Consider the following 26,369-nt stretch of genomic DNA (forward strand, 5'->3'; position numbering starts at 1 on the left):
CAGCATACCAAGGTCATGCCATTGTAGACCAAACTTGATCTGGCACCAGAGATGGCATCATAGTGGGCAAATTACAACTACATACTGATCTGAATAAGTTACTGGTTTGTTTTAAGAGCTAAAGGGGTTGTTCTGCCTGAGGCTGCAGTTACTCTATGTGACTGCAGACTTGAGAATACTCACATTGCAGGCACTGTGCGCCGTGAGGACATTGCGGGCGCAGCGCGCCGTGAGGACATTGCGGGCCCAGCGCGCCGTGGGGACATTGCGGGCCCAGCGCGCCGTGGGGACATTGCGGGCGCAGCACGCCGTGGGGACATTGCGGGCGCAGCACGCCGTGGGGACATTGCGGGCGCAGCACGCCGTGGGGACATTGCGGGCGCAGCACGCCGTGGGGACATTGCGGGCGCAGCACGCCGTGAGGACATTACGAGGCACAACACGCCGTGAGGACATTGCGGGTACTGTGCACCGTGAGGACATTGCGGGTACTGTGCACCGTGAGGACATTGCGGGCACTGTGCACCGTGAGGACATTGAGGATTCTGTTGCGCCCCCAGCAGGTGGTCATGTGATCACGAGTATGTGATTTGCATACTCCCAGCCACATCCCTGACTGACTGCCGTCGACAATGCAGAGCCAGTGTCAGTCAGGGCCGGGGCGCGGTTACAGCGGCCGATCTGTAAACTCAGAGTGTGACTAAACCTGCAACAGCGCTCCCATGTTATTGAAGCCAGAACACTAAAGGATGGAATAAAGTTCATTTTCTCCCTGGAGCGTTCGGCTAAGTGCAGGCATCCGGAGGGTTAATAATGTTATTAACCTTCAGATTATAGCATTTTTCTGGTGACTAATTCCCTTTAATAAAACTGAAATCTGTGACAGCGCCTTCTAAAATTCTATTACAGAGGGCAGGATAATTGTTCTTGGACCTTAAAGCCAGATGGTGTTAGAAGATGAGCTCTCCTTTTAATGGGCTCATAAAATGTTTGGTTAAAGGGGTGGTTCACTTAATTTTAAACATGTTGCGAGACGAGATAGCGATTTTACTAATGCAACTTTTTTAATATTTTAATCACTATTTTGTGTGTCAGTATGACACAAATTATAAGTTTGGAGTATATATATATATATATATATACACACACACACACACATACAGACACACTAGCTGAAGAGCCCGGCGTTGCCCGGCCTTGTAACTAACTGTGGTTGTTTATAGCAAATTATAATGATTATCCTCCATCCCATAGTCCCGTGCCCATATTCCCATCATATATATCCACCGTCCCATAGTCCAGTGCCCATATACCCATCACACATCCTTCCTCCTATGATGATTGGGTCACCGAGGAGGATGGTAGGAACAGGCTAAGCCACCAGAGAGGTTGGTAACTAAGCGGATTGCAGACCCCTGATCCTATCCAGACAACTAGCAGTAGCCGTGGAGCGTACCTACGATGATCCTAGATGCCTCGGAACAGCCGGAGAGCTAACTAAGCCTAAAGCAAGAAAGGGGAAATCTAAACTGCCACGGAGCAGACCCCAAAAGGAATAGATAGCCCCCAAACATGTATTGTCAGTGAGACAAGATGAAACACAAACGCAGGCAGAAAAATAGACTGAGCAAATGATGGTGCCCAAACTGACTAGATAGGATAGGAAAGGAAAGACACTGTCTGCAATCACGCAAAAAAACCCTGCAAAAAGTCCAACACGTCTGATGTACAAAAAAACACTGAAGCCACATGACTTCGCCCCCCACTATATCAGCACTCCAGTATGAACTGGAAGCAAAGCAAAAGAGACCAATATAACAGGGGACTGAACAAACTGACAGGCTGTAACATATGGAGCGGTGGTCCAGCACAGCCCCCAGAGGAGCAAGCTGAACCCGCACAACAAGCAGAGAGAGACAAAATCAGATCAGATGCAAAGGATTAGCAAATGAACCACTTCGCTTGAACAATGCAGGATCAGGGCAGGAGACATCTGACCTCAGAATGCACTGGAAAGCAATCACCAGCAGGGATTGAAGGAAGTCTGCAGCCTTAAATACTCCAATCAGTAACCCCAGATCTCCAATCGTCATCATCATCATCAGGTGGCAGACCTGTCAATCTGGCCAGCTCCACTACCTCCAGTAACCACCGGAGGGAGCAGGGGGAGCTTCGGCTCAGAAGTCTGAGCCAGGGAATTCACAACACCCGTGCCCATATACTCATCATACATATCCTTCATCCCATAGTCCTGTGCCCATATACCCATCACACATCCTCCATCCCATAGTCCCGTGCCATATTCCAATCATACATATCCTCCATCCCATAGTCCCGTGCCCATATTCCCATCATACATATCCTCCATCCCATAGTCCCGTGCCCATATAACCATTATGACATCTTTTCCGTGGCAACCATTCTGACATCATCGTTCCCATGGCAACCATTGTGACATCTGCTTCGCCATGGCAACCTTTGTGACATCTGCTTCGCCATGGCCTTTACATCGTCGATACACACCCACTCATTTTATTTATATATATACACACACAAAAAAAAAAACTGACATGCCAAGTGTGAATAGGTGCAAGCTGTAAAATATGTATAAAAAAGCACAGCACCACTCTGTGAATGCCAAGACATATAGTGTCAATGGAAATATCAACTTCCAACCGCATTGTCCGTCAGCAAGATGTACTTACAAAAAAAGCGAAGGTTCTAAGTGCAGAAATTGGCCAATTCATGTGTGCCCATCAACCACGGCAAGGTGACACTTCTCTGCTGGGTTCTATCATACTCCTTTCCCTATCATACTGTACATGCCATTTTCGGGCTAAAATGCCTACAATAATGAACAAATATGTCTCTCCTGGGCTGCGAGCCTACAATTTGAATGGGCAAGTAGAATTGGTTGAGAACACCTGCAGGTCATGTTTGGTCATGGTTGACCTTGATCACTCAAGGTCGTGATCCATTTCTGGCTGGTGGAGTCTTTGGCAATATGTAGCAGTGGCCACTTTATATGATCCGTGCTTAGTAGCCAAAATTCACCGGCTTCAGCAAAATTTTAAATATTCAATACAAATTCTATTCAACTTCAGTTTGCTCCTCTCTAATAAGTGATTTATAGAAGACAATAAACGTCAGTTACATGTAATACTAAAGGTACATCAAATAAAGGTATAGAGCTATATTCACTCCAATCCTAAAGAAAATGCATTATTTATGATTTACCCATCAATTATTCTATTACAATTCTTATTCATATTGTGTCACTATTTTGCTGTGTATTCATTTATGTATGAGGTTTTAAGCCCAGAGCTTTGAATCTAATTATATTGGCATTACAGTGCATGTGTTGTATTTTTATTTGTTTTTCAATACTTCCAATCCATTTAGAACAGGTCATTTTTGTCACTTACCACACCCCTATGTACTGTATGCATAGTACAGCTCAAAAGTTTGGATCATTTCTGAGGACGGTTATGGAAGGTGCTGTTGATTTATCATTTCTGAGTCTGATAACTCTGAGGAGCTTATCCTCTGCAGCAGAGGTGCTAATCATGAAACTTAGTATTTTCAGCACAAATTACAGAAGAATTCTTGCACTTTTACAGATGTGCTTAAAACTTTTTGAACTTCTCAGATTTTTCCATATTTCTGCAAAAATTTGACCTAAAACTATATCAGATTTTCACACAAGTTGTAAAACCCGATACAGATAAAAAGTTCAAACAAATTAGCCAAAATATTAGACTTTGTCATTCTTTCAATGAGTAAAATGATCCAGTATCATAAATAAGTAAATGGCAACAGTTTGTGACTCTTTGCTCTCTGTATCTGGTGTGACCCCCTTGTGCAGCAAGTACTTCTTAATATTTCTGGCACTTGTTGGTTAGTCCTGCACATTGGCTTAGAGGAATTATATCCAATTCCTCCATGCAAGTGAGTTTCAACGTTGTTATGGTTTTCTGTATGAATTCCTCACTTTAGATCCATCAGCAACATTTCTATAGGACTATGGTCAGCACTTTGTCTTGGCCATTCCAGAACATTAACTTTATTCCTCTTTAATAATTCTTTGTGTCACTGTCTTTGTGTCATTGATGTTTTCCTTTTAAATTTGCTGAAATAATTCAGAATTAATTGATCTATCATTGATGGCAAATTGTCCTGCAAATGTAGCAAAAGAGTCCCAATCCATGATACTACCATCATCATAAGTTTCACAGATGGATTGAGGTTTTCATGCTGTATTGCAATGTTTTCTTTCTCCTAACATAACACTTCAAATTTCAATCAAAAAGCTCTATTTTGATCTCATCCGTCCATAAAACTTTGCCAAAGGTCACCTGAACAAGCCAGAATGTGAAACAGGACTTGAGTGGCTTAGGAGTTACCTTGAGTTTCTTTGTGAACTAGCGGACTATTGTAGTCCTTGCTTTTGGAGTTATTTTTGTTGCTAAGCCTCTCATGAGAAGGCCTTGAATTTACTCCATTTTACAATCTGTCTGTGCATTGCTGGAGTCAAAACTCTTTAGACATGGTGTGGAAAGTTTATTCCAGCTTGAAGAGCTTCAACATCTCTTCTTTTGAGGTCTTCAGTAATCTCCTCTGTTCATGCCAGGATGCACCTTCATAAACACATGTTGTGAATATCAGACTTCAATAGATTCCAGTTCGACTAGTCACACAACTGTTTTCTCTCCATCCAAGAAAATTGCTCTGACTATGCTAATCAAACTTTGAACAGAGTGGGATTCGATTTTTTTCAGAGTTGGAGAGGGAAAAAAAAAAAAAAAAGATTCTCCAACTTCTCCTTGCTAACCCATAGACCTCAATGGATGCGTGCCATCTGATTGTTGGAGGCAAATCGTCCATGCCCATAGATTAACATGGGAACGAGTGCTCAACGTCAAAACAATGGATATCACTCATCCGATTAAAATGGTCTTGTGTACAAGTACTTTTTTTAGTAAAACAGCTCACTCATTCTATTGATTGAAAAAGCCAAACTCTAATTGCACCTTCAAATTACCTGCTAATCCTATAGGGTCCCAAATTTTCCCACTCAGACGTGATCATTTATCAAAATGACAAAGTCAAATATTTTTGACCCGTATTTGTTTTTATCTACTATTAGGACTTGTGTAAAAATCTGATGTAGTTTTAGGGAGGGGGTCACAAAATTGCAATCATCATTTGATAAATCTCTTCCATTATGTTGACCCAGACCAAGTTTACCATTGGGTTCTGGTACAAAGGATTCAGTGTATCACCCATTAAGTTCACACTGTGATCAAAATATGACAACAATATCTGATCGTATAATTTATTCATGGGTTTGTGTGGTTGTTTCTGAGCCACAGAACACATTGTGCTTTTATTACAGTCTTTCAAAATGTCACAATCTCCACAGGCAACGTTAGAGGGACGAGAAACATTCCCGGAGTGTATGAACCTGTATGCAGGAAAACACAGCCGAACAGCTTTTCTCCTTTATTCACATTTCAGTGTAGCCACCATGGTTGTGACAGTACAGTCATCTCATTCACAGTCCATCAATAACCAGCTCATGGTCATTCATCCTTGGTTACCTTATTCTGATCCCAAGTCCTCCATCCCATCTTGTCATTGAGACTTCACAGTGATGGGATCAGATATTGTACTCTACTGGGTAACCCTGAGATCTACACATCTTGTTTCAGGAGTCCATGACAGCTGTAGTTTTTTAGGCGATACAATTGGAGGTGTCTCGTACCCTCACGTTCCCTCTACCTGTATTCTTCAAAACTTTCTTATATTGCATTAAGAGACTACAGTATTCAGGAGCTGCCTACTGATTAATATCTGGCTGCACCAATAACTTTTATTTCATGTATTTAAACTACCTGCAAAAATGGTACTATTGTGACAGCGCTATGATTGAAAGGCTTTGCATGATGTTTGAAGGCAGCGGTTTCAGGCACTATAAAATTATCACAGCAAGATCCCAGATAAACACCAAGAAATCCTCAGTCTCTTCAGAGATTACATACATATTAGACCCTGAAACTAGCCCCTTCCCCTATAACAGTCACGTTTCCAGGATCAGTAAGAAACATATCTGCTAAATGAGAAAGTGAAAAATAGGAAAATCTTGTCCTATACAAAATCCATCTAGTTCCTTCCACCATGTCAGCTACAGACGATAACTTACCGTATAACAGTCCTAGCTAAAGTCTTAGATTGGTCTGATCACATTTTACCAATGGGCATTTAAACTGGGAGTATTAGTTAAAAATACGTGCAAATTAATGACGCTCATTGCATTTTTTACATATTGTAGTCCTGGGGTCCTATTATGTGAGGGTACATGCATGTTTTTTTAGAGTGGTATGTGTCTGAAATTCACAACCAGATGTAGTGGTGAAGGCTTCAAGCAAATATTTAAAGAGGTTGTCCAGTACTTCTACATTGATGACGTATCCTTAGGTATGATCAGCCGGTGTCCGACACCCAGCAGCCCTGCCGATCAGCTGTTATCAGTGTCGTCGGACGCCTGCCGGAGATACTCACATGCGGCGTTGCTCCGTCTTGTTGTAGTAGCCGAGGCTTGGTACTGCACATCCGCCTTCTTTTCAAATCAAAGGATAGGACATCACTGTAAAAGTAGTAGACAACCTCTTTAAAATGTATTTATCATTTCAGGTGAACTTGCAGCAGAATGTCTGTGTCGGCCTCTAGCTCCTCTTCCTCCTTCCTTCTCCATTGACTTTTATGAGCAGCAACTGCCGTCACCTATCTCAGTAATGGGGGTCTATATTCACTGAACTTAAAATTTACACATCGATTGATAGTGAAATATCAGTCTGGGAGGAGAAAGAGGCAGATTTCTATAGTAAGAAATTATAAAAATTCTTACCTTGTAATATTGTTTTATGGAAAAAAAAAATGAAAACAACAGTTACTCTCTTAAAACTTAACCCTAAGAGACCAACTCTGTTATGGCTGATATCACATACTGTTTTCTGCTGCCTTATTATTATTATTATTATTTTAATTTACATAAAAGTGCTTTCTCCATTCTATGAGCTTCATTCTGCTGTGCATTAACAAAAAAGAGTGCAATCCACACATGCCCACAAAGCCTATATAAAGCGACTATAGGGGAGAATAGCTTACTAATGGCCATGTAAAGGAGCACACTACCTTTTTTGTCATGTTTGTAAGAATCTTGACAGGTAAAAAAAATTTTATGAAATTGGAGGCAATCGGAGACACATTATGCCCCAAACTTTCAGCGTTCTACTACTGCCCACCAGTAGTACAGCTGTATTCATAAAGCATCAGAAAGAGATAGTGTGAACAGTGCCTTGAATTAGGGTGCTTTCACATTTTTTGGTCCCGCCAGGGCTTAAATCCAAACCTACCCCCCCCCCCCAAAACAATGGGCTCATAGACTATGATGGTGTCGACAGAGTGAACATGCGCTCTGCCGTGCCTCATTGTCGGTTGTATACACCTACTGGAGGCGGACTCGCAGATGTAGTAGACTGTGTCTGGGTTTCAGTCTCCAGTAGATGTCTACGCCCGAAAATGATGCATGTCAGAGCACACGTTCACTCTGTCTACACCATTATAGTCTATGGCACCATCAGCGCATATGCCCAAATCCAGGAGTTTCAGACGTAAGCCCCGATGTGACCAAAAATCGTTTAAAAAAACACAATGGGGAAGCACCCTTAGCCACAGACATCACATAGCTGTGAGATGAATAATTGCTTGGCCAACATCTATCTCAATAGGAACGTGAAAAAAGCACCTGCCAGATCCCTTTAGCATTTCTAATTTCCTTTGGAAACAATGCAACAACAAGTAAAATTTGACCCGTGGGAACCTAATTTCTAGTTGCAGATGACCTAGTTGTCCCAGGGCAATAGATTGTCATCATTTCTATATAGAATTATTGGAAGTGGTTAATTATTATTTTTTTTACATCTATGACCAACTTTCAAGGTGTACCGTTTGATGGAAGTCCCTCATTATGGAATATTCACTAGTCACCCGGTAGTTAGTTCTGCCCCTTCTTTCAGCTCCTGGCTGTACTGCCAGTTATGCCTCTGCGCTAGAATAAAGCTGCATTTACACTGAAAAATAATGTTGAACGAGTGTTGTTAAAAATGCTTGCTTCATGACTATCTTGCTGTGTTAACAGGCTGCCTATCTCCTGATCCGTTCATCAGATGAAATGATCTTCTGAGCAGCGCAAAAGATCCTAGTTCTTGGCAGTGCGTCATCCTGTGTAAACAGGACTCACCCTGCCGAGAACCATGGCAGTTTAAGCGCACTGAGTGATCTATTACAGATCACTTACTCCGATATGCCTGCGTAAACAGACCATTAAACTTCCACCGATCGAGAAGGTTTATCGATCGGCCGCCATATCGAGCTTCACTATATAGTGTGGCATAAACTATACGTAAGAGGTCCCTGGCATAGTCCTGATTTTATATACATGTTCACTGATCCTCACATGGTTACATTAGTATATATATATAAACATACAGCTGCAATAGTAGTAGGAAGAATACGTCTAGTGAAATGTCTAAAGCTACTCTAGTAATCCGCATACTAGGTGGAGTAGATTACAGTCCCATGAATTCCAGACAGGTGACAACAGGAGTAGTTAACACACTAACACTGACCATAAGCGCTACTGTCACTAGTCACGGTAGCTACCTGACCGTGATGTCTGTATAAAAGGGCAAATTTATTCTCTTTATATACTTATATAAAAATGGCTCGTTCTTTTAAAAACTGAAGCCTAATCGTGCCCGGTCCGCTTCTAGATGGAGTTGTGAAAAATGATTGGACTTTAAATTTTAATTGCGCATTACGGAATTTGAAAATTTTATTTAACCTGGAATTCATTTTTCTGGTTGTTTCTAATAAAAAGTAAGTATTATGAGCACCTCCAGTGTATTGTAATAAGATTCAAAGGGAACCCATTATCGAATATAAGGTCTTTCAACTGCTGCCAAAGTGTTATCCATAATAGTAATAACTTTCCAAAGTTGTTACCCTCTGAAATGGAATATAGAGCAAAAAAAATCAAGTTATAAAGTAGACAGCCATGCGGTATTAGCATTATAAGGCACCTCAAGAGGTATCCATAAGCAGTGAAGCGAGATGTACTAACATGTGCATGGACTAGATGGCGCTAGAGCTGCCTTGTAATTCTAGTTCTGTATGACTGAGAGACCGGGACCACCTCCTCGAATAGTTACTGGCAGAGATAGCTGCTTTTTAACTTTGTTTTCCTTTTTCTTTACGCTGAGGCCCATTTGTGAGAAGAATTTGTTTAACTGGTGATTACTATGATGCTGTAAAACCATGAGGACCATGTTGTAACAGAATACCCTTTAATGTTCTGCTTGGTATTAAAGCTGCCATCAGTCTCTTGTGAATCTGTCTTGGTTGCAACAAAAGTACGTTTGGGTTGTGAGATTGGACCAATGCCAATTTCAAAATCAAATTTTCCAATAGACTTTTTATACTACCCGATAATTATAATCTGTCACCCTTAATACTTGGATTGTACAACTTATACATTCATATAGGTAAGTTGGCCCCAACGAGAATCATACCTTTAGTACAGATTTCACTCATTTCATTTCATATACAAAAATATTTCATCAGCATGTGAATGAGGGATCCTCGGTACACTCTTGGTGGGGCAAGAGCTCAGTGCACCGTTCCACCCCTACAATTACAATCCTCCGCACCTTCCATTTGGTTGATTGACAGCGCTCACTTATGAGTAGTGCTTGAAGTGAATCCCCAACTCAGCTCATCCACACTGACACTGTAGGACCCCAACAAGTGTCCGCACATAGTATTAGTGTGTATTCTCTCATCCCCCCCTCTTTTCTGAAGTGGCTGCTTGCTGCACACATGATCACACAGTACCGGGCAGCCGATGCAGACAGGAGAGGAGGATGAGCGCGAGCCCGTATTGACACCGTGTGCTCTCAGCTGCTGCCGTGTCAGTGTGGACACACAGTCCTATAGGTCTAGGGATTCAACTGAGGCAGTGTTCAAATCAACACCAAGAGCCCTTCATTTATATATGTAATAAAAACATTTTTATATAAAACAAAATTAGCGAACTCTGTACTATATCTTTGAGTTTTATAAGGGCTAAATGAATTTAAGTGTAGTTTAATATGAGTTTTTGGGTTGAAAAACTCCTTTTACGTCAGTTTTTACATAGTTACATTTATTAAAAGTATGTTGGCAAATTTGGATGGGTCTGAACTAATAGTTTAGTATATCCTGAATTGGTGATCATTTAACCAAAAGTGCAAAACCACGCTACCAAGTCATAGGTCCACCTGGTCTACTATGAAACATGCCTCATTGCCTTATAAAAAACAACTTTATTTTGTATCAATCTCATTAAGTATGATTAGATACGCAAGTAATGTGTAAGAGCACAGATATGCTATAGCTTAAGTGCCCGTCAAATTACTTATAATAGCACCCTCCAGGCAACAAAGAAACAAACTTCACTTATGTTCTGGACATAAACAGCATACAACACCATTTCCAAAAAAAGATGGGGGGCTACGTAAAATGTGAAGAACGCAATATTTGGAAATCTCTAATAGCTATATGTTCTTCACAGCAAAGAACACAGATCAGAAGGTGAACATTAGACATTTTCCATTTCATCTGAAAATATCAACTCAATTAGAAATTGATAGCAGCAATACATGTTGAAAGGCACAATCAATGCGGAGTATTGAGCATCATTCAAACGTCGATGTTGCACTTACACACGTGGTCAAAATTGTTGGTTTTCATTTAATGACAGAAAAACCCACAATGGTGACAGAAATAACTTGAATCTGACAAAAGTAATAATAAATAAAAAATCTATGAAAATGAACAAATGGAAGTCAGACATTGCTTTTCAACCATGCTTCCACAGAATTTAAAAAAAAATAAAACTGATGAAATAGGCCTGGACAGAAATGATGGTTCCCTTAACTTATGTTCAATCTATTTTTTTGAGCATTTTACAAACAAAGAATATATTATATGTAAACAGATAATATATAGAATCATAGAAAATATCTAGTATTCAAAAATGATAATACAACCATCTATCAGTAAATCAAACATACCATGGTAGACAATAACAGTAGCCATATGGCGAACACCAACAAGGTATTCAAGAGAGGAAGTATCCTCTATATTATGCAGAGGACAGACATACGGTAAAAAAAGCGGGAAAGAAAGACAAGGGAAGAGGGGGAAAACGGAAAAAAAAAAAGTTATGGATAAAGCGGTCCTTAAAATCATGTATATATTAATGTGCAAATTCCTATGTAACTGAAACATTCAGCGGAACAAATCATGGGAATCAGGTGAGTCCTGAAACAAAATCCATCCACTCCAAATCCTTCTAAATTTATCGTTTGTACCATTGCAGTCTGCAGACAGCTACTCAATTCTACACATATTGACCATTTCCTTATACCAGTCTAATATGTCAGGGGGGTTTCTAAGTTTCCAAAACCGCGGGATTACCATTCGTGCTGCTGTTAGACAAAACCGAAGAATATCTCTCTTCTGAGTCCCTATTGAAGAAGGTAGAATAGACAGAAGAGCTATTTGAGGGGCCCTGCTACACAGTTTTGTTCCCTTAACTTAATATTTTGTTGCACAACCTTTTGAGGTTAAACTCCTCGAACACCTGGTCCACTCCCGTCTTATCCGCTATCTCTCTGATAACTCTCTTCTCGACCCTCTCCAATCCGGCTTCCGCTCCTCACACTCTACTGAAACTGCCCTCACTAAAGTCTCTAATGATCTACTAACAGCTAAATCTAATGGTCATTACTCCATGCTAATTCTCTTGGATCTCTCTGCAGCATTCGACATTGTGGATCATCAGCTCCTCCTCACTATGCACCGTTCCATTGGCCTCAAGGACACCGTTCTCTCCTGGTTCTCCTCCTATCTCTCTGACCGCTCCTTTACTGTATCTTTTGCCGGTTCCTCCTCCTCTCACCTTCCCCTTACTGTTGGGGTTCCTCAAGGATCAGTCCTAGGCCCCCTCCTCTTCTCCTTGTACACTGCCCCTATTGGTCAAACAATCAGTAGATTTGGTTTTCAGTACCATCTCTATGCTGATGACACCCAATTATACGCTTCTTCTCCTGACATCACGTCAGCCTTTCTAGAAAACACCGGCGATTGTCTAAACGCTGTGTCTAACATCATGTCCTCACTATGTCTGAAACTGAACCTGTCAAAGACTGAACTCCTTGTGTTTCCTCCCTCTACTAATGTACCTATACCCGACATTGCCATTTCTGTGTGTGGCTCCACTATTACTCCCCAGCAACATGCCCGCTGTCTTGGGGTCAAACTTGATTCCGAGCTTTCCTTTGCCCCCCCACATTCGATCACTGGCTCGCTCTTGTCATCTGCACCTCTAAAACATTTCTAGAATTCGACCTTTTCTTACTTTTGAGTCTGCAAAAACTCTTACTGTTTCTCTTAGTCTCGACTATTGTAACTCTCTTCTAATCGGTCTACCTCTTACCAAACTCTCCCCTCTCCAATCTATCTTGAATGCTGCAGCCAGGATCATATTCCTCACCAATCGTTACACCAATGCCTCTACCTTGTTCCAGTCATTACACTGGCTACCCATCCACTCCAGAATTCGTATAAACTTATAAACTTATTACCCTCACCCACAAAGCCCTCCATGGCTCAGCACCACCCTACATCTCCTCCCTTGTTTCAGTATACCACCCTACTCGCGCCCTCCGCTCTGCTGATGACCTGAGGTTAGCATCCTCAATAATCAGAACCTCCCACTCCCGTCTCCAAGACTTTACACGTGCTGCGCCAATTCTTTTGAATGCACTTCCCAGGTCAATACGATTAGTCCCCAATCCCCACAATTTTAAGCGTGCCCTGAAAACGCATTTATTCAGACTGGCCTATCGCCTCAACATATTAACCTAATCTACCCCTGTGTGGCACAGCCAAAAGTTTTACCATAACCAGGTTCCCCGCATCATGTTCCCACATGCTTTATGCATCCATTAGCCCTCTGTGTCTGTACTGATACACACTTAACATTATGGCTGGTCCATACAGTCAGGGCAACTGTTACCACCCACCTTTCATGTCTCCCTTTTTTTTCCTCATAGATTGTAAGCTTGCGAGCAGGGCCCTCATTCCTCTTGGTATTTGTTATAATCTATGTGATTATTGTTATGCTGTAATGTCTATTGTCTGTACAAATCCCCTCCGAAATGTAAAGTGCTGCGGAATATGTTGGCGATATAGAAATAAAATTTATTATTATATATATTATTTTGAGGCAATCACTGCAATCAAACGATTCCGGTAACTGTCAATGAGATTTCTGCACCTCTCCACAGGTATTTTGGCCCTTTCCTCAAGAGTAAACTGCTCCAGTTGTCTCATGTTTGAAGGTTGTCTTTTACAGACGGCATGTTTCAGCTCTTTCCAAAGATGCTCAATAGGATTTAGGTTAGGGACACTTCAGAATAGTCCAATGTTTTCCTCTTAGCTATTCTTGAGTGTTTTGGGTCATTATCCTGTTGCAAGACCCATAAACTGTGACTGAGACCAAGCTTTCTGACACTGGGCAGCACATTTCTCTCTAGAATCCCTTGATAGTCTTGAGATTTCATTGTACCCTGCACAGATTCTAGACACCCTGTGCCAGATGCAGCAAAGCAGCCCTAGAACATAAGAACCTCCTCTATGTTTCACAGTAGGGACAGTGTTCTTTTCTTGATATGCTTCATTTTTCTGTCTGTGAGCATAGAGCTGATGTGCCCTGCCAAAAAGTTTCATTTTTGTTTCATCTGTCCAAAGGTCATTCTCCCAGAAGCTTTGTGGCTTGTCAACATGTAGACCACTTTGGCTCATACAACGACGGATGGTGCGATCTGACATTGATGTTCCTTGAGCTTGAAGTTCACCTTTAATCTGTTTAGAAGTTTTTCAGAGCTCTTTTGTTACCATTCGTATTACCCGTCTCTTTGATTTGTCATCAATCTTCCTCCTGCGGCTACGTCCACGGAGGTTGGCTACAGTCCCATGGATCTCAAATTTCCGAATAATATGTGCAACTGTAGTCACAGGAATATCAATCTGCTTGGAGATGGTCTTATAACTTTTACCTTTAACATGTTTGTCTATAATTTTCTTTCTAATCTCCTGAGACAGCTCTTTCCTTCGCTTTCTCTGGTCCATGTTGAGAGTGATACACAGGGTTTTTTTTGTAAAAAAAAATATTTGCCGGTACGCATTTCTGATTAATTTCTCTTTATTCAGTACTGTAGTCTGTACGCTAATTTCAATCAAAAACTATGTAATTCAGATTGCAAAAGAAAAATAAAAAATGACTAATACTGTATGAACGTTTTTTTTCACTTGCAAAATATGGTTTTCGGATTCCTTAACCATTTACCTAGGCTGTATTCTATAAGAAACGCCAAATTTCAACCAAATTTTCATCAGCCACGACGTTCTGTGGAAAATTGCTATGTGCATGGCCACCTCTTGGTCACAGCTGACAAATTCCATCATTATGGGAGGGGAAAGCTTTATTAATTGATTCAGCTCACTTATTTAGCGCCATTAATACCACAGCGCTTTTCAGACATCATCATCTCTGTCCCCATTGGGGCTCACACTCTAAATTCCCTTCAGCAGGTCTTTGGTGTGTGATCGGAGTAACCAGAGGAAACCCTTGTGTCCCGTATCTTTATGTCATAATAATTCTTATACTGGGATAGGGATGGCTGTCTCACTATAGCACACCATTAAACAAAGCAAAGGTCAGGTTTGCCATCTGGTAACAACGCCATTGTCATTCTCATTCTATCTACGATGTAAATTCTATTTTGGGATCAATCAGAGCAGTATGGCTGCTTTTTTTGGATGTGTCGTCATTTTCAGAAGTCAGATTCCAAAAGCGTTCCTCTCCATCCTGACCTGCTGCCCCACCTGATCCCATTATTTACTCCTGCACTTGGTGCCAGTGTGGTAATGGGCTGGGAGGGTTTAAACTGGAAATTGTGCCATCATAACTGATGTTTACTACGAAGCAGGTGGTGACACGTCAATGACATAATGGATCAGGATATCTTGTGTACTCTGAATTTATAAAGCTATATTATGCCCATTGCCCACCATAAGAGTATTCATTACCTTAGTCACCGCCACCACTGCCAGTCCCTGCTTCTTCCTGCTTTCACCGGCATCATGTGACAGGCGCAGCAGTGATGACGACATTGCTGCTGCGCCGGTCATAGCCAGGTACAAGCAGGAAGAAGCAGGGACTGGAGGACGGCAGCGGTGACAGAGCGACAGAGGGTAAGAATGAATGATTTTTTATTTTAAGGTGGGTGGCAGCACCCTCAGATTTTCTGGTGCGCTGTACCGGCGCAAAAAAAACACTGGTGATACACATCATGTCACCAAACAGCACAGTGAGTATCTATAGCCTTCTATACAGGCCCACTCACTGATTCCAAGATTGTAGACACCTGTGATGCTAATTAGTGGACTCTCCTTGGTTTAACATGTCCCTTTTGTCAAATTATTTTCAGGGGTACCAGCATTTCTGTCCAGGCCTATTTCATGAGTTTTATTTTTTTTAAATTCTGTGGAAGCATGGTTGGAAAGCAAAGTCTGACTTTCATTTGTTCATTTTCATAGATTTTTTGTTATTACTTTTGTCAGATTAAAGTTATTTCTGTCACCATTGTGGGTTTTTCTGTCATTTAACAAGGGGTACCAACAATTTGACCTTGTGTGTATGTGATATATCCATTCTTTTCATGGATACAAGTACCCATTATAATTTATGGTGCTAGTCACATGTCCGTATCTTTTCTCAGACTGTGTCCGTCCAAAACTCCTGGAGATATGTCCATTTTTTCTAGTATCATGGGTGGAAAGGGCCAATACAAATCTATGGGTCCATGAAAATCACGTAAAGCCCACAAATGGCAAAGGATAAAGAAGCTTTGTCATTTATTTATATACTTATCCATCCTTGAAAAACACTGATGGTAAGAATGGACACATGGACCAAACACTGATGTTTAAAACACGGACGTGTGAATGAGGCCTTATATAGAGGTTTTAGAAAAACACATGCTCCTATCTAGACAATGTCTATTTCAGAGAAGGCCTTCAGCAAAACAATGCTAAACCACATACTACATCCATCACAACAGCTTGACTCCACAGAAGACGAGTTTGGATGATGAACTGGTGCATTATGAAATAAAATTTTATTTTACAAGGACCCCGGTCTGTGGAGCAGCTAGAATCTAACATTCCTCACACAAAACTCCAGCAATTGGTCTCCTCACTTCCCAGATGGTTACAGACTTATGTAAAAAGAAGGGATGATACACAGTGGTAGACGGGGCGTGGGCCGAACTTTATCTAATTGATGGGAGCAACACATTTCCATAATTTTTTCAAATGAAATGAAATGTCTGACCTTTAGCCTCTGATCTGTGTTCTATTGTGAATAAAATATGGCTATAAGAGGTTTCCACGTCATTGCATCCTCCCACCCAACTTTTTTTTGCCATTTGTGCTATAGATTTTGCAACTAAGACTGGACTAAGGGCTTATGCACCTGTCAAAGCCATGTAGGGACCCATTGTGAAATAACACAGTCACTATTACAGAACTGTAGGCAGTCTGCGTGCTGCTGTATGGAGGCCTTGTATCCATCCTAAAAGACTAATGGCGTGTGTTGGGAAATGCTGTGTTTTATATTTCTTATAGATTCATTATATCCCTTCTATGGGCAACATACTACGGATTAGTCCAACACGGATCCGTTCTAAGACACTGTGCATGAGGCTTATACAACATTATATCCTTACTACCATGAAGAATAAGTAAATCAGTTGCAACATTGTCTTGTCATACAATGGAACCATATAATGAAGCAGTTTAATAATCAGTCATTAATAGCCCAGGCTTACAAAGCAGCGCTGCCCTTTGGGCTACCATTTCATCCTGATCTACTTGAACATGAATACAATTGCCTAGTAAAAGAGGGGCCATGATCTTTGGAAAAGTATCAATAAAAGTCAATTAAAAAATAAAGATATTGCACAGTGATCTTAATTGTAACTGAATACCGGACCCATGATTTAGTGTACAAACTTTTCAAGAAATGTACAAATGGCCACCATCATCAGAATTATTGATTTCCACGCTGCCCATAATTAAAAGCGCATTATTTAACAAGAATATACATATGCAACTAATGTACAGAAATAAATTACCGTATATAGCTAAGAGTACCTTCATTTTCTAAGCTTTTCTCAAAGTTTAAGATTGTACTTGTGAAAGATTGACTTCAGAACTAGAGAAAAACAGTTACCGAATAAAGCCCAATTATATATATTTCTACATATATGTATGTATGTGTATATATAGTAAATGTTAAAATAAACATCAAAATAAATATTCTTATTTCCCAACTATTAGTTGATAAAAAAAGAAATTCCAATGCTTTAAAAAATAAGCGTCAGATCCCTGTCCCCCCTCGAATTTCCCGCTCAGATGTGGTTATTTTGGCATGTGTTTTGGTTTGTGTTTCTGCTTTTTTTCACATTGAAAGTCGGCCTTTGCCGCCTGTTCCTGAGCGATAGAGTCTTAGCCTGTTGTGTGCAGCCCCTCATTGAGGCCGGCGAGATCGGTGAGATTTTGTTGTCTCAGGCGCTGTCAGAAAATATCAGGACATTTCGACCAGTCTTGTTTTTCTTTGCTCTCCCAGTATCCTCCTTTATAAATACACATGAGCTCGTTGGTGTATGGATCGACCTTCCTCTCAAACCACAGTGGCCGATACCCTTCATAGTAGTTACCTGCAAAGGACACGTACGTGGATGGAAGAGAACGAGAATAAATGTTATAAAAAGAAGTGCTGCATGCTGATACATATGAAAATATTGTTCCTTCACATTAAAGCAGTGACCCATCTCATTCTTGGTCAGAAACCATTCAAAGACATTGGTGGCAGGGCTTTCTTTTATTCCACCCTCTGACAAGAGTTATTGGGGGGTCCATACAGTTTATATTACTACCTCGGGCTCTGAAAAGAGTTACGGAGGTCCATACAGTTTATATTACTATCCAACCTGGTTTAACGGTTGTTCTCTTTAAGGAATATTCTCAAGTTTGGATGTTCGCTCTTATCCAATGGATAGGTGAAATTTTCTGATGGTTGGTGGTCAGATTGCTGGGTCCCCCACCGTCCCCATGGCTTTGAAGTGCTCAGCGTAAATGGAGCAGAGTTTTTTCATGCGCACGTCTGCTGCATTCATTGGGGCTGAAGACGAACTGAATGCGGTTCTATGAATGGAGTGTCAGTGAGCATGATCGGCCACCACTACATTCATATGGGGCTCTTTAAAGTTCTCATTGATAGAGAATAACTTCCAAACCTGAAAATACTATTTTATAGAAGTCCATCAGCCTAAACTGACAGTATAAACAAATTCTTAAAATGGCGCAGGCAGCTCATGAATACTGAGCAAAATAACAAAAATGCTCTTTCTTTTCATCTTTAACCTGTTATGTGACAAACAAAAGGCCACATGTTCTGCTAAAATCTTGCAGAATTCACACCAAATTTTTAGGCAAACCTGAGATCACTCCGGGGAAGTACCGAAGAAAATTTGCAAACTAAACTCTTGCCAATGAACTAATCAATGGAAAACAAAACAAACACATAAAAAAAAGTTACGGTACTTTAAAAATGACACAAATGGAAAGATGAATAATGCATGAACAAAAACAAAAAAGGGCAAACCAGTAAAAGCTCAACAAAAGTAGGCGCAAAGGCAATAATGAATTGAGCTTAAAGCTTTGTAGGACATAAAGTCCCTATAAAAATTGAACCTTTAGTGCTCTACTCAATGCCCCCATTCTGCATACACTGCACCAGTCCATATTGAAATCCAACCATTGGGGAAGCCAGCATCAAAGGATAAAGGCCATTTTATTTTATCCTTTGATAAAATAATACACGAGCCACATAAATACATAAAAGAAATCATACACTGGGTTACGTGTTTCAGGCTTCAGCCCTTAATCTTAGAATACAGAAGAGTCTGAAACACGTAACTCAGTGAGTACTTTCTCCTGTCTTTTTATGTGGCTTGCGTATTATTTTAACCAAGAAGAAAATAAAGTGGCTTTTATTCATTGATGTTCGCTTCCCCCTTTTCCTGGCCACATCAGGGTGCACCACGTAACCTGATTAGCATGTTCAATTAAACACGAAAGGTGCAATGTATACAAGGGCTCTATCTCCTACAAGGTATGTGCTTAGCTGACACTGTCAGTCTGACCTAACGGACCCCCTTTAAAAAGCACTTAATAAAATACAATTATTCATATAAAACAGACAGGACCCATATACCTTCTTCTAAAGCCTCCACCGCCTGTGCCTCTCTCCTCCTCCGAACAGCTCTCTGTTTTTCCTCCAGCCGCTGCTTCTCCCCATTGGCCTCATCCCACTTGCCGTTCTCCATTAATCGCTGGTCCGGCCGATGCCGACTATCCGTGGGAGCAGTGCTGTCATCAAGTTCATTTAGTGTAAGGGCAAGTTCAGAGAAGAAATACATATTTTCTGCATTGTCACTGTTAAAAAAAAATTAGTTGGATTATTATTATTATTAATGTGAGAAGAACTCCAGAACTTGATGTTTGGATTTTCTTCTAAAATAGCAATTAATGCAGTCGATTTACCATGTGGCATTCACCAGATCCCATTGATGCTAGATTGAATGAATTGCATATAAATGAAAAATCTTGACTTTTTGATAATTTAGTAAATCAAGTGATTTGTTACTTGCTTAAAAATACTCTATCTTTTCAATTTGATTGCTTGACCCAATAAAGTTAGATTTCTTTACAATCTTGGCTTTACCTAAATGAAATGGTACCGACGTATTGTACATGTATGGCTATGCTCACACATTTGCCATACATTAGCACCCGCTTCCCGTGACTCTGTCATATGGCAGAACGTGTCCTTTTGGCATACATTTGAGTTGTAGTTATACAGTTAAAAAACAAGTGTGATTGTTCTTGGCGACTTGTACGGCCATACAGCATATAGTTGCAGAACTCTAAGGCCTTGGCCACATTGCGTTAGGGGCATCCGTTTAATGGATCCACTAAACAGATGTGCTAACGCTGATGTCATTCTTGACATCTTTTGTGCCCTAGCGCTAACAGTATGCGCTAACGCATGGTAGCATTTTGCTACCATGCGTTAGCCATACAGGTCTATGCACAGCGAACTCGTCCGTTCACTGTGCGCTAGACCTGATGCACCCAAAAACGCTGCAGACCGCGTTCGAGGGTGCATCATAAAGTAACGCATCATCGGCATGCGCTAGGATGTGTTACTATAATTGCAGCCAATGGGTGCGTTCACACACCCGTTACATAGCGTTAGTGCCGCTATGTAACGGATGTGTTCAACGCATGGCCCCTAACACAATGTGAACCTAGCCTAAGCTATACGTTTGGTGAATGCCTCAAGACAAAAAACCTGACTTTAGCACAGGCGTGTATTTTACTCTTTTGACAAGCGACCTTTACTGTCGCTCAGATGTGACTTCTTTTGCAAATGTAAATTGCTGTGCAATTACCATCAATGTTTATTGCCAATGTGGAAAAGAACCTTTCCTGGCATCAAAGGTTAATGAAATCTCTCTGCATGCAGGTCGGTCAATTCATCTGTAGAAGTAGCGAAATACTGATCTCACCCAAAGGCGCAGAAATCAATATTGCATCTTTCTACTAGGGCAAATAAAATAACTGAAGAAAACAGCTTTATGTATGTACTAGCTGAAGAGTCCGGCGTTGCCTGGGCATAGTAACCAACTGTGGTTAGTTATAACAAATTATAATGATTATATTGCACATAAAAACCGTGCATCTAATCCTATCCTGTGTGATACTGACTGCTGAGCCGTGTAGCTAATCCTATTCTGTGCGATACTGACTGCTGAGCCGTGTATCTAATCCTATCCTGTGATACTGACTGCTGAGCCGTGTAGCTAATCCTATTCTGTGTGATACTGCTTGCTGAGCCGTGTATCTAATACTAATCTGTGTGATACTGTGTGCTGAGCTGCGTATCTAATCCTATACTGTGTGATACTGTCTGCTGAGCCGTGTATCTATTCCTATCCTGTGTGATACTGTGTGCTGAGCTGCGTATCTAATCCTATACTGTGTGATACTGTCTGCTGAGCTGTGTATCTAATCCTATCCTGTGTGATACTGAATGCTGAGCTGTGTATCTAATCCTATCCTGTGTGATACTGCCTGCTGAGCCGTGTATCTAATACTAATCTGTGTGATACTGTGTGCTGATCTGTGTATCTAATCCTATCCTGTGTGATACTGACTGCTGAGCCATGTGTCTAATCATCTCCTGTGTGATACTGACTGCTGAGCTGTGTATCTAATCCTATCCTGTGTGATACTGACTGCTGAGCCTGTATCTAGTCCTATCCTGTGTGATACTGGGCTCCCCCTGCAGTCTGTGTCAGAGGGTAGTCTGTGTTGGCACGGTAATAAATTGTGTTATTTCCAGCTTTACAGAAGGACGATAACACCATAGAAATGATAAGAATAATAGGCCTCAGTTACCACAACTGTCTACAAAGAAAACTGTTGCTGATAGCAACCAATCACAGCTCATTTTTCATCTTTTAAACAGCTCTGGGACAGCGTGGCGAGTTTTGAGTGGCGACTTTTGTGTTTTGACTTTTATGTGGCGAGGTTGGTGTATGTGTGGTGAAATGTGTGCTGAGGATGGTATATGTGTTGAAGCACGTGGTAGTGTGTGGCGCATTTTGTGTGTGTGTTCATATCCCCGTGAGTGGTGAGTATCCCATGTCAGGGCCCCACCTTAGCAACTGTACGGTATATACTGTTTGGCGCCATCGCTCTCATTCTTTAAGTCCCCCTTGTTCACATCTGGCAGCTGTCAATTTGCCTCCAACACTTTTCCTTTCACTTTTTCCCCATTATGTAGATAGGGGCAAAATTGGTGAATTGGAGCACGCGGGGTTAAAATTTCACCTCACAACATAGCCTATGACGCTCTCGGGGTCCAGACGTGCGACTGTGCCAAATTTTGTGGCTGTAGCTGCGACGGTGCGGATGCCAATCCCGGACATACACACATACATACATACATACACACATACATACACACCCACATTAAGCTTTATATATTAGATGGAGCTTTATGTATCTGGTGCAAAAACAATGTTCCTGAAACCCACACTCCCACTTCAGGACAGGGCAGTGCTTATGCTTTCCTTTCTTAAAAGGGTTGTCCAGGACTAATTTATTATTTTTCTATGAGCCAAAAAACTACCAGGCAGGTAATTGCTAACTACCTACCTGTTCTGTCTGTAAAGTGCTATGTAATTGATGGAGCTGTGTAAGCAAGTTGCATAAACATACTTCTTAAACCTTCATACCATCTGTTGTTGAGACTTACGGTAGAGGGTATTTCTTCCAGAGCAGTTTTGGTGGGAGCGTCTGGTATACAGTCTTCTGCTTCCCTTCAGTGCTGCCATTGCCTTGGCTACTCTGCACAATCTTTGCACATTCCATCTTCTCATCCCATGTCCCAGATAGGACATAATGTGCTTTTCCATTCGCATCTATCACAACTCCAGTAACCTATAGGACATATTGGAGAGCCAACAAATTAGGTATTAGAGGTTGATGATTGCAAGCTGCAGGGAATGGCAAATCCTACAAAAATGACTGACATTCTTCATAATTATTAAATACAAAAGAAAATGAATCCAGACACACTCTTTCAAGTCAATATTTGACCCCTTACGAACGGGCCAATTTTTTTTAACTTTCATTTTTGCCTTCCTTTGCGATATCAACATAGACTCAGTATAAGAGCTTGTTTTTTGAGAGATGAATTGTAGTTTTGAGTGACACCATTCATTTTGCCATATACAACTGTGTGAAAAAATGTTTGCTCCTTTCCTGATTTCAAATTCTTTTGCATGTTTGTCACACTTAAAAGTTTCAGATCACCAAACAAATTTAAATATTAGACAAAGATGAGACAAGTAATCACTAAATGCAGTATTTAAATTAAGGTCTTTATTATTAAGGGGAAAAGAAATCCAAACCTACAGGGCCCTGTGTGAAAAAGTGATTGCCCCCTCTTAAAACATAAATTAACTGTGGTTTATCACATCAGTGATCAGTTGCCTGCCTTTTCATTTCTTCTTACTCTGAGAGCATACAGCGTTCACTACGGGACGCTGTGGCACGTGCAATGAAAGATTACGTTGAGACGCTGGCCAGTGTCACCATCCGGACATACTTTGTGGGCAGAGTTAACTCGCGATGTGTTCCTGTTCAACAGATGAAGACCGCAGTCCCAAAGTGTCTCCTGTAATGTCTATGCCACAGTCCCATGTCCCCCGTGATGTATATGCTGCAGACTTATCTCTCCCATGATGTTTATGCCCCAGCCCCATGTCTCCTGTGACGTTTATGCCTGTGAAGTTACAGGGGAAGATGGACTCTAACTCTAAGAGGCGGGAGGTGATGCAATCTGGGTGCACTGCTAGTGGTGAAGAAGGATATCTAGGGAAGATAGCAAGAAGAATATTTCACCCTTACCGAGAACTAGGGTTGAAATTGACTCCGGTACCTTCTCGTTCTCCTTTATGCCTGTTTGTAAAGACTGTCAGTTGTCAAGTAAAAGTTTGACTGTTTTTATGAATTCCGTGTTCATTGAATTGTTTGCATTTGGGGGTTCCAGAAGAAAAAAGCCTGGAAACAATGGAGGCCTGTGGGCCAAAGGTAAGTGTGATGCACCTCACACACAGCAGCACACCGGCATGGGGATATGTTTTGTCTATAGGGTGCCAGAGCGAGCAGGAGCAACAGCTCGCCCACGACTACCTCTCTCAGGCACCTTACACAGAGGTGTGAGATGAAGCACCTGATCCAATACAAATCTATAACACCTACACCAACTGTGTGCCATTTATTGTTCTTAACTTACACAAACATTACTAAATGCCTCAATTATCAAGGCTCTTGATCAATAAAATAAAATCAAAATACATGAATATTAAATTAATTAGCAACTACTTTTAGGTTTAGGCTGGTCAAAATAGATTAAAGATGGTATTAAAAAGATTATTTCCATCTCAAATATTTATGGCATGTCCTATGGAAATGCCAGAAATGTCTGATAGATAGGAGACCTTTGTCTAAAACACACCCCTATCACAATTACCGTGTCCCATCACGCAGAGCTGGGCTGAGTGGACATATTTATTTTTATGAGATGAGGTATCTTCGGTGACACATGTTGAAATCCAACATGCTAGCTTTCTTTTCCATGATGCTGCACCCATCTACAGTAGGACATGAGTGAGTTCAGCGAACTTGTAAGATCAGCTTAAGCTCACAAAACAAGACGGAGAGCCTTCATATACTGAAGAGGCACATAAAGCCCAAAATTGCTCTATTAAAGGGAGTCTCTCATGTTGAAAATAATATCTGATCTGCAGTCAGGATGTTATAAAGTAGGGAGAGCTGATCAGATTCATATTCATTTTTTGTGTGAAAGTTTCAGTAAAACGTAGGTTTTTATCATTAAAATCCCTGGTGTTAGTATGCATGAATCTAGTAGGAAGGCCTATTCAGTGATTGACAGTCTTCCCTTTATGACTGTGCATGCAGATAGCTGTCAATCACCAGTAGGACCGCCCACTGGACTCATACATACAGTCAGTTGGAATGTCAATGAATAAAATACAGGTTATACTGATTTTTTTTCCCAACAAATCTATATATCATTCTGCTCATCTTGTTCTTCCTTATACCGAGCTGTCTACAGATCATACTGCATGTACGATTTTGAAGCCACAAAGGATACCAAAAAGCCAATATGCTGCAAATGTCACAATAGGAATAAATCTGTGATGCGCCCAAGTCAGCATTTTATGAGCAGCAGACGCTACTGTCAATATTCTTTGTGACATGCACTCAATGTTCAGAAATCTGTAAATTACGTCCCAGAACAGATTTCTTTATGATCTCCTCAAGGAATAAATGTGTTAAATCGCAGCCCACCTGTGGCTACAGGAGAAAGCTCGCTGGTACAAAACATTAACTTTCCATGCTCAGCAAGAAAGGAGACTGCTGAGAAGTATATGTACCTTCTTTTATCCAGGAAGCAGCGCTCAGCGTGGGCGCATTGTGCCCACCGCGTGGGGAAGGGGCAGAGCAGTGGATGCTTCCGCTGCACTCCATGATTTCATTTCTATATTAATAAAATGCACTGCTGATTTATAAAGTACAGCAAACTAAAACTGGAAAATGTTCACATTACACTGGCATTCAGCTAGAAGAAAGAATTGCCGGTCCTATCTTTATAACACTGCCATTTCTTTATTGTCTAGACGTACAGTATGTATTTAGGATTCATCTCTGGTTCGCCTATTGCTTTATTAGTTTCCCAGTGAAAATGTTTTAGGACAGATTATCTTAAAATGGAACTAATATTTTGATATGTTATAGCCTCTCCAGTAGTTTGGATTAAAGGGGTCTCAGTTGTAAAGCTCCCAAAAGCTTTAGATAGCGGTCAGATGAACAATGGTTCGGCTGATCGTTTGGCCAGAGCTCTAATGCTCATGCTCCTGTGTGCTCTATGAGATGAGACATCACTGACACTGGCTTGTCTCTTAGAAAACAAGAAGATCAGACATGCTGGATCCTTAACTTCCCCAACCACACCTGCCTTTAGAGATTTTGCAGCCCCCCCCAATATATATTAGACTATTAGGAGAATCCATCGAGATTGGTGGGTCCATCTGATGTTAGTAAAATGTGTATGTAGGCTCTTGGGAAGGGGCAGAAGTGATCAGCCTACCTTCAGGCATGAGTAAAGCAGTGCACGAAAAAATGGAATTTTATAAGGAGCCCGCACATCTCTCAGCTCAAGGATTAGCGGAGCATTTCTACCCCTCTCTTTGTGTAATTTGGTCTAAGTATCCAAACTCTTCACGATCAAAATTATTGAGTGGTGGGTATAAGTCATCAAAAGTTTTTAAACTTTGCCTTCAAAGAAAAGCTTCACCCCCAAACCTAAATGCCCATGTAAGTCACCATTTCTCAAGCCCTTTGTTCTTGATGCTACTGCCTACCTATGATAAATCAGTGTTCCGTTCTCTTCTCCATTGTAGATGAAGCGCCGT

The 26,369-nt window shown here is 41.1% G+C and overlaps 1 protein-coding gene across 1 annotated transcript in view; it reads right to left on the bottom strand.

The window, feature by feature from the left end:
• Nucleotides 1–5,321: 5,321 nt before the first annotated feature.
• Nucleotides 5,322–26,369, bottom strand: part of OSBP2 (oxysterol binding protein 2) — a 313,014-nt gene continuing 291,966 nt past the window's right edge. Inside the window, exons 12-14 of the mRNA XM_073558063.1 lie at nucleotides 22,622–22,806; nucleotides 19,511–19,731; nucleotides 5,322–17,951 (exon numbers count right to left, since the gene is read on the bottom strand). Of these exons, the coding sequence (XP_073414164.1) occupies nucleotides 17,809–17,951; nucleotides 19,511–19,731; nucleotides 22,622–22,806 (549 nt within the window). The 3' untranslated portion in view covers nucleotides 5,322–17,808. The remainder of the gene's footprint in view (nucleotides 17,952–19,510; nucleotides 19,732–22,621; nucleotides 22,807–26,369) is intronic.

Source organism: Dendrobates tinctorius, unplaced genomic scaffold (assembly GCF_039654945.1).
Source record: "Dendrobates tinctorius isolate UK_male_01 unplaced genomic scaffold, ASM3965494v1 ptg000003l, whole genome shotgun sequence".
NCBI classification, from domain to species: Eukaryota; Metazoa; Chordata; class Amphibia; order Anura; family Dendrobatidae; genus Dendrobates; species Dendrobates tinctorius.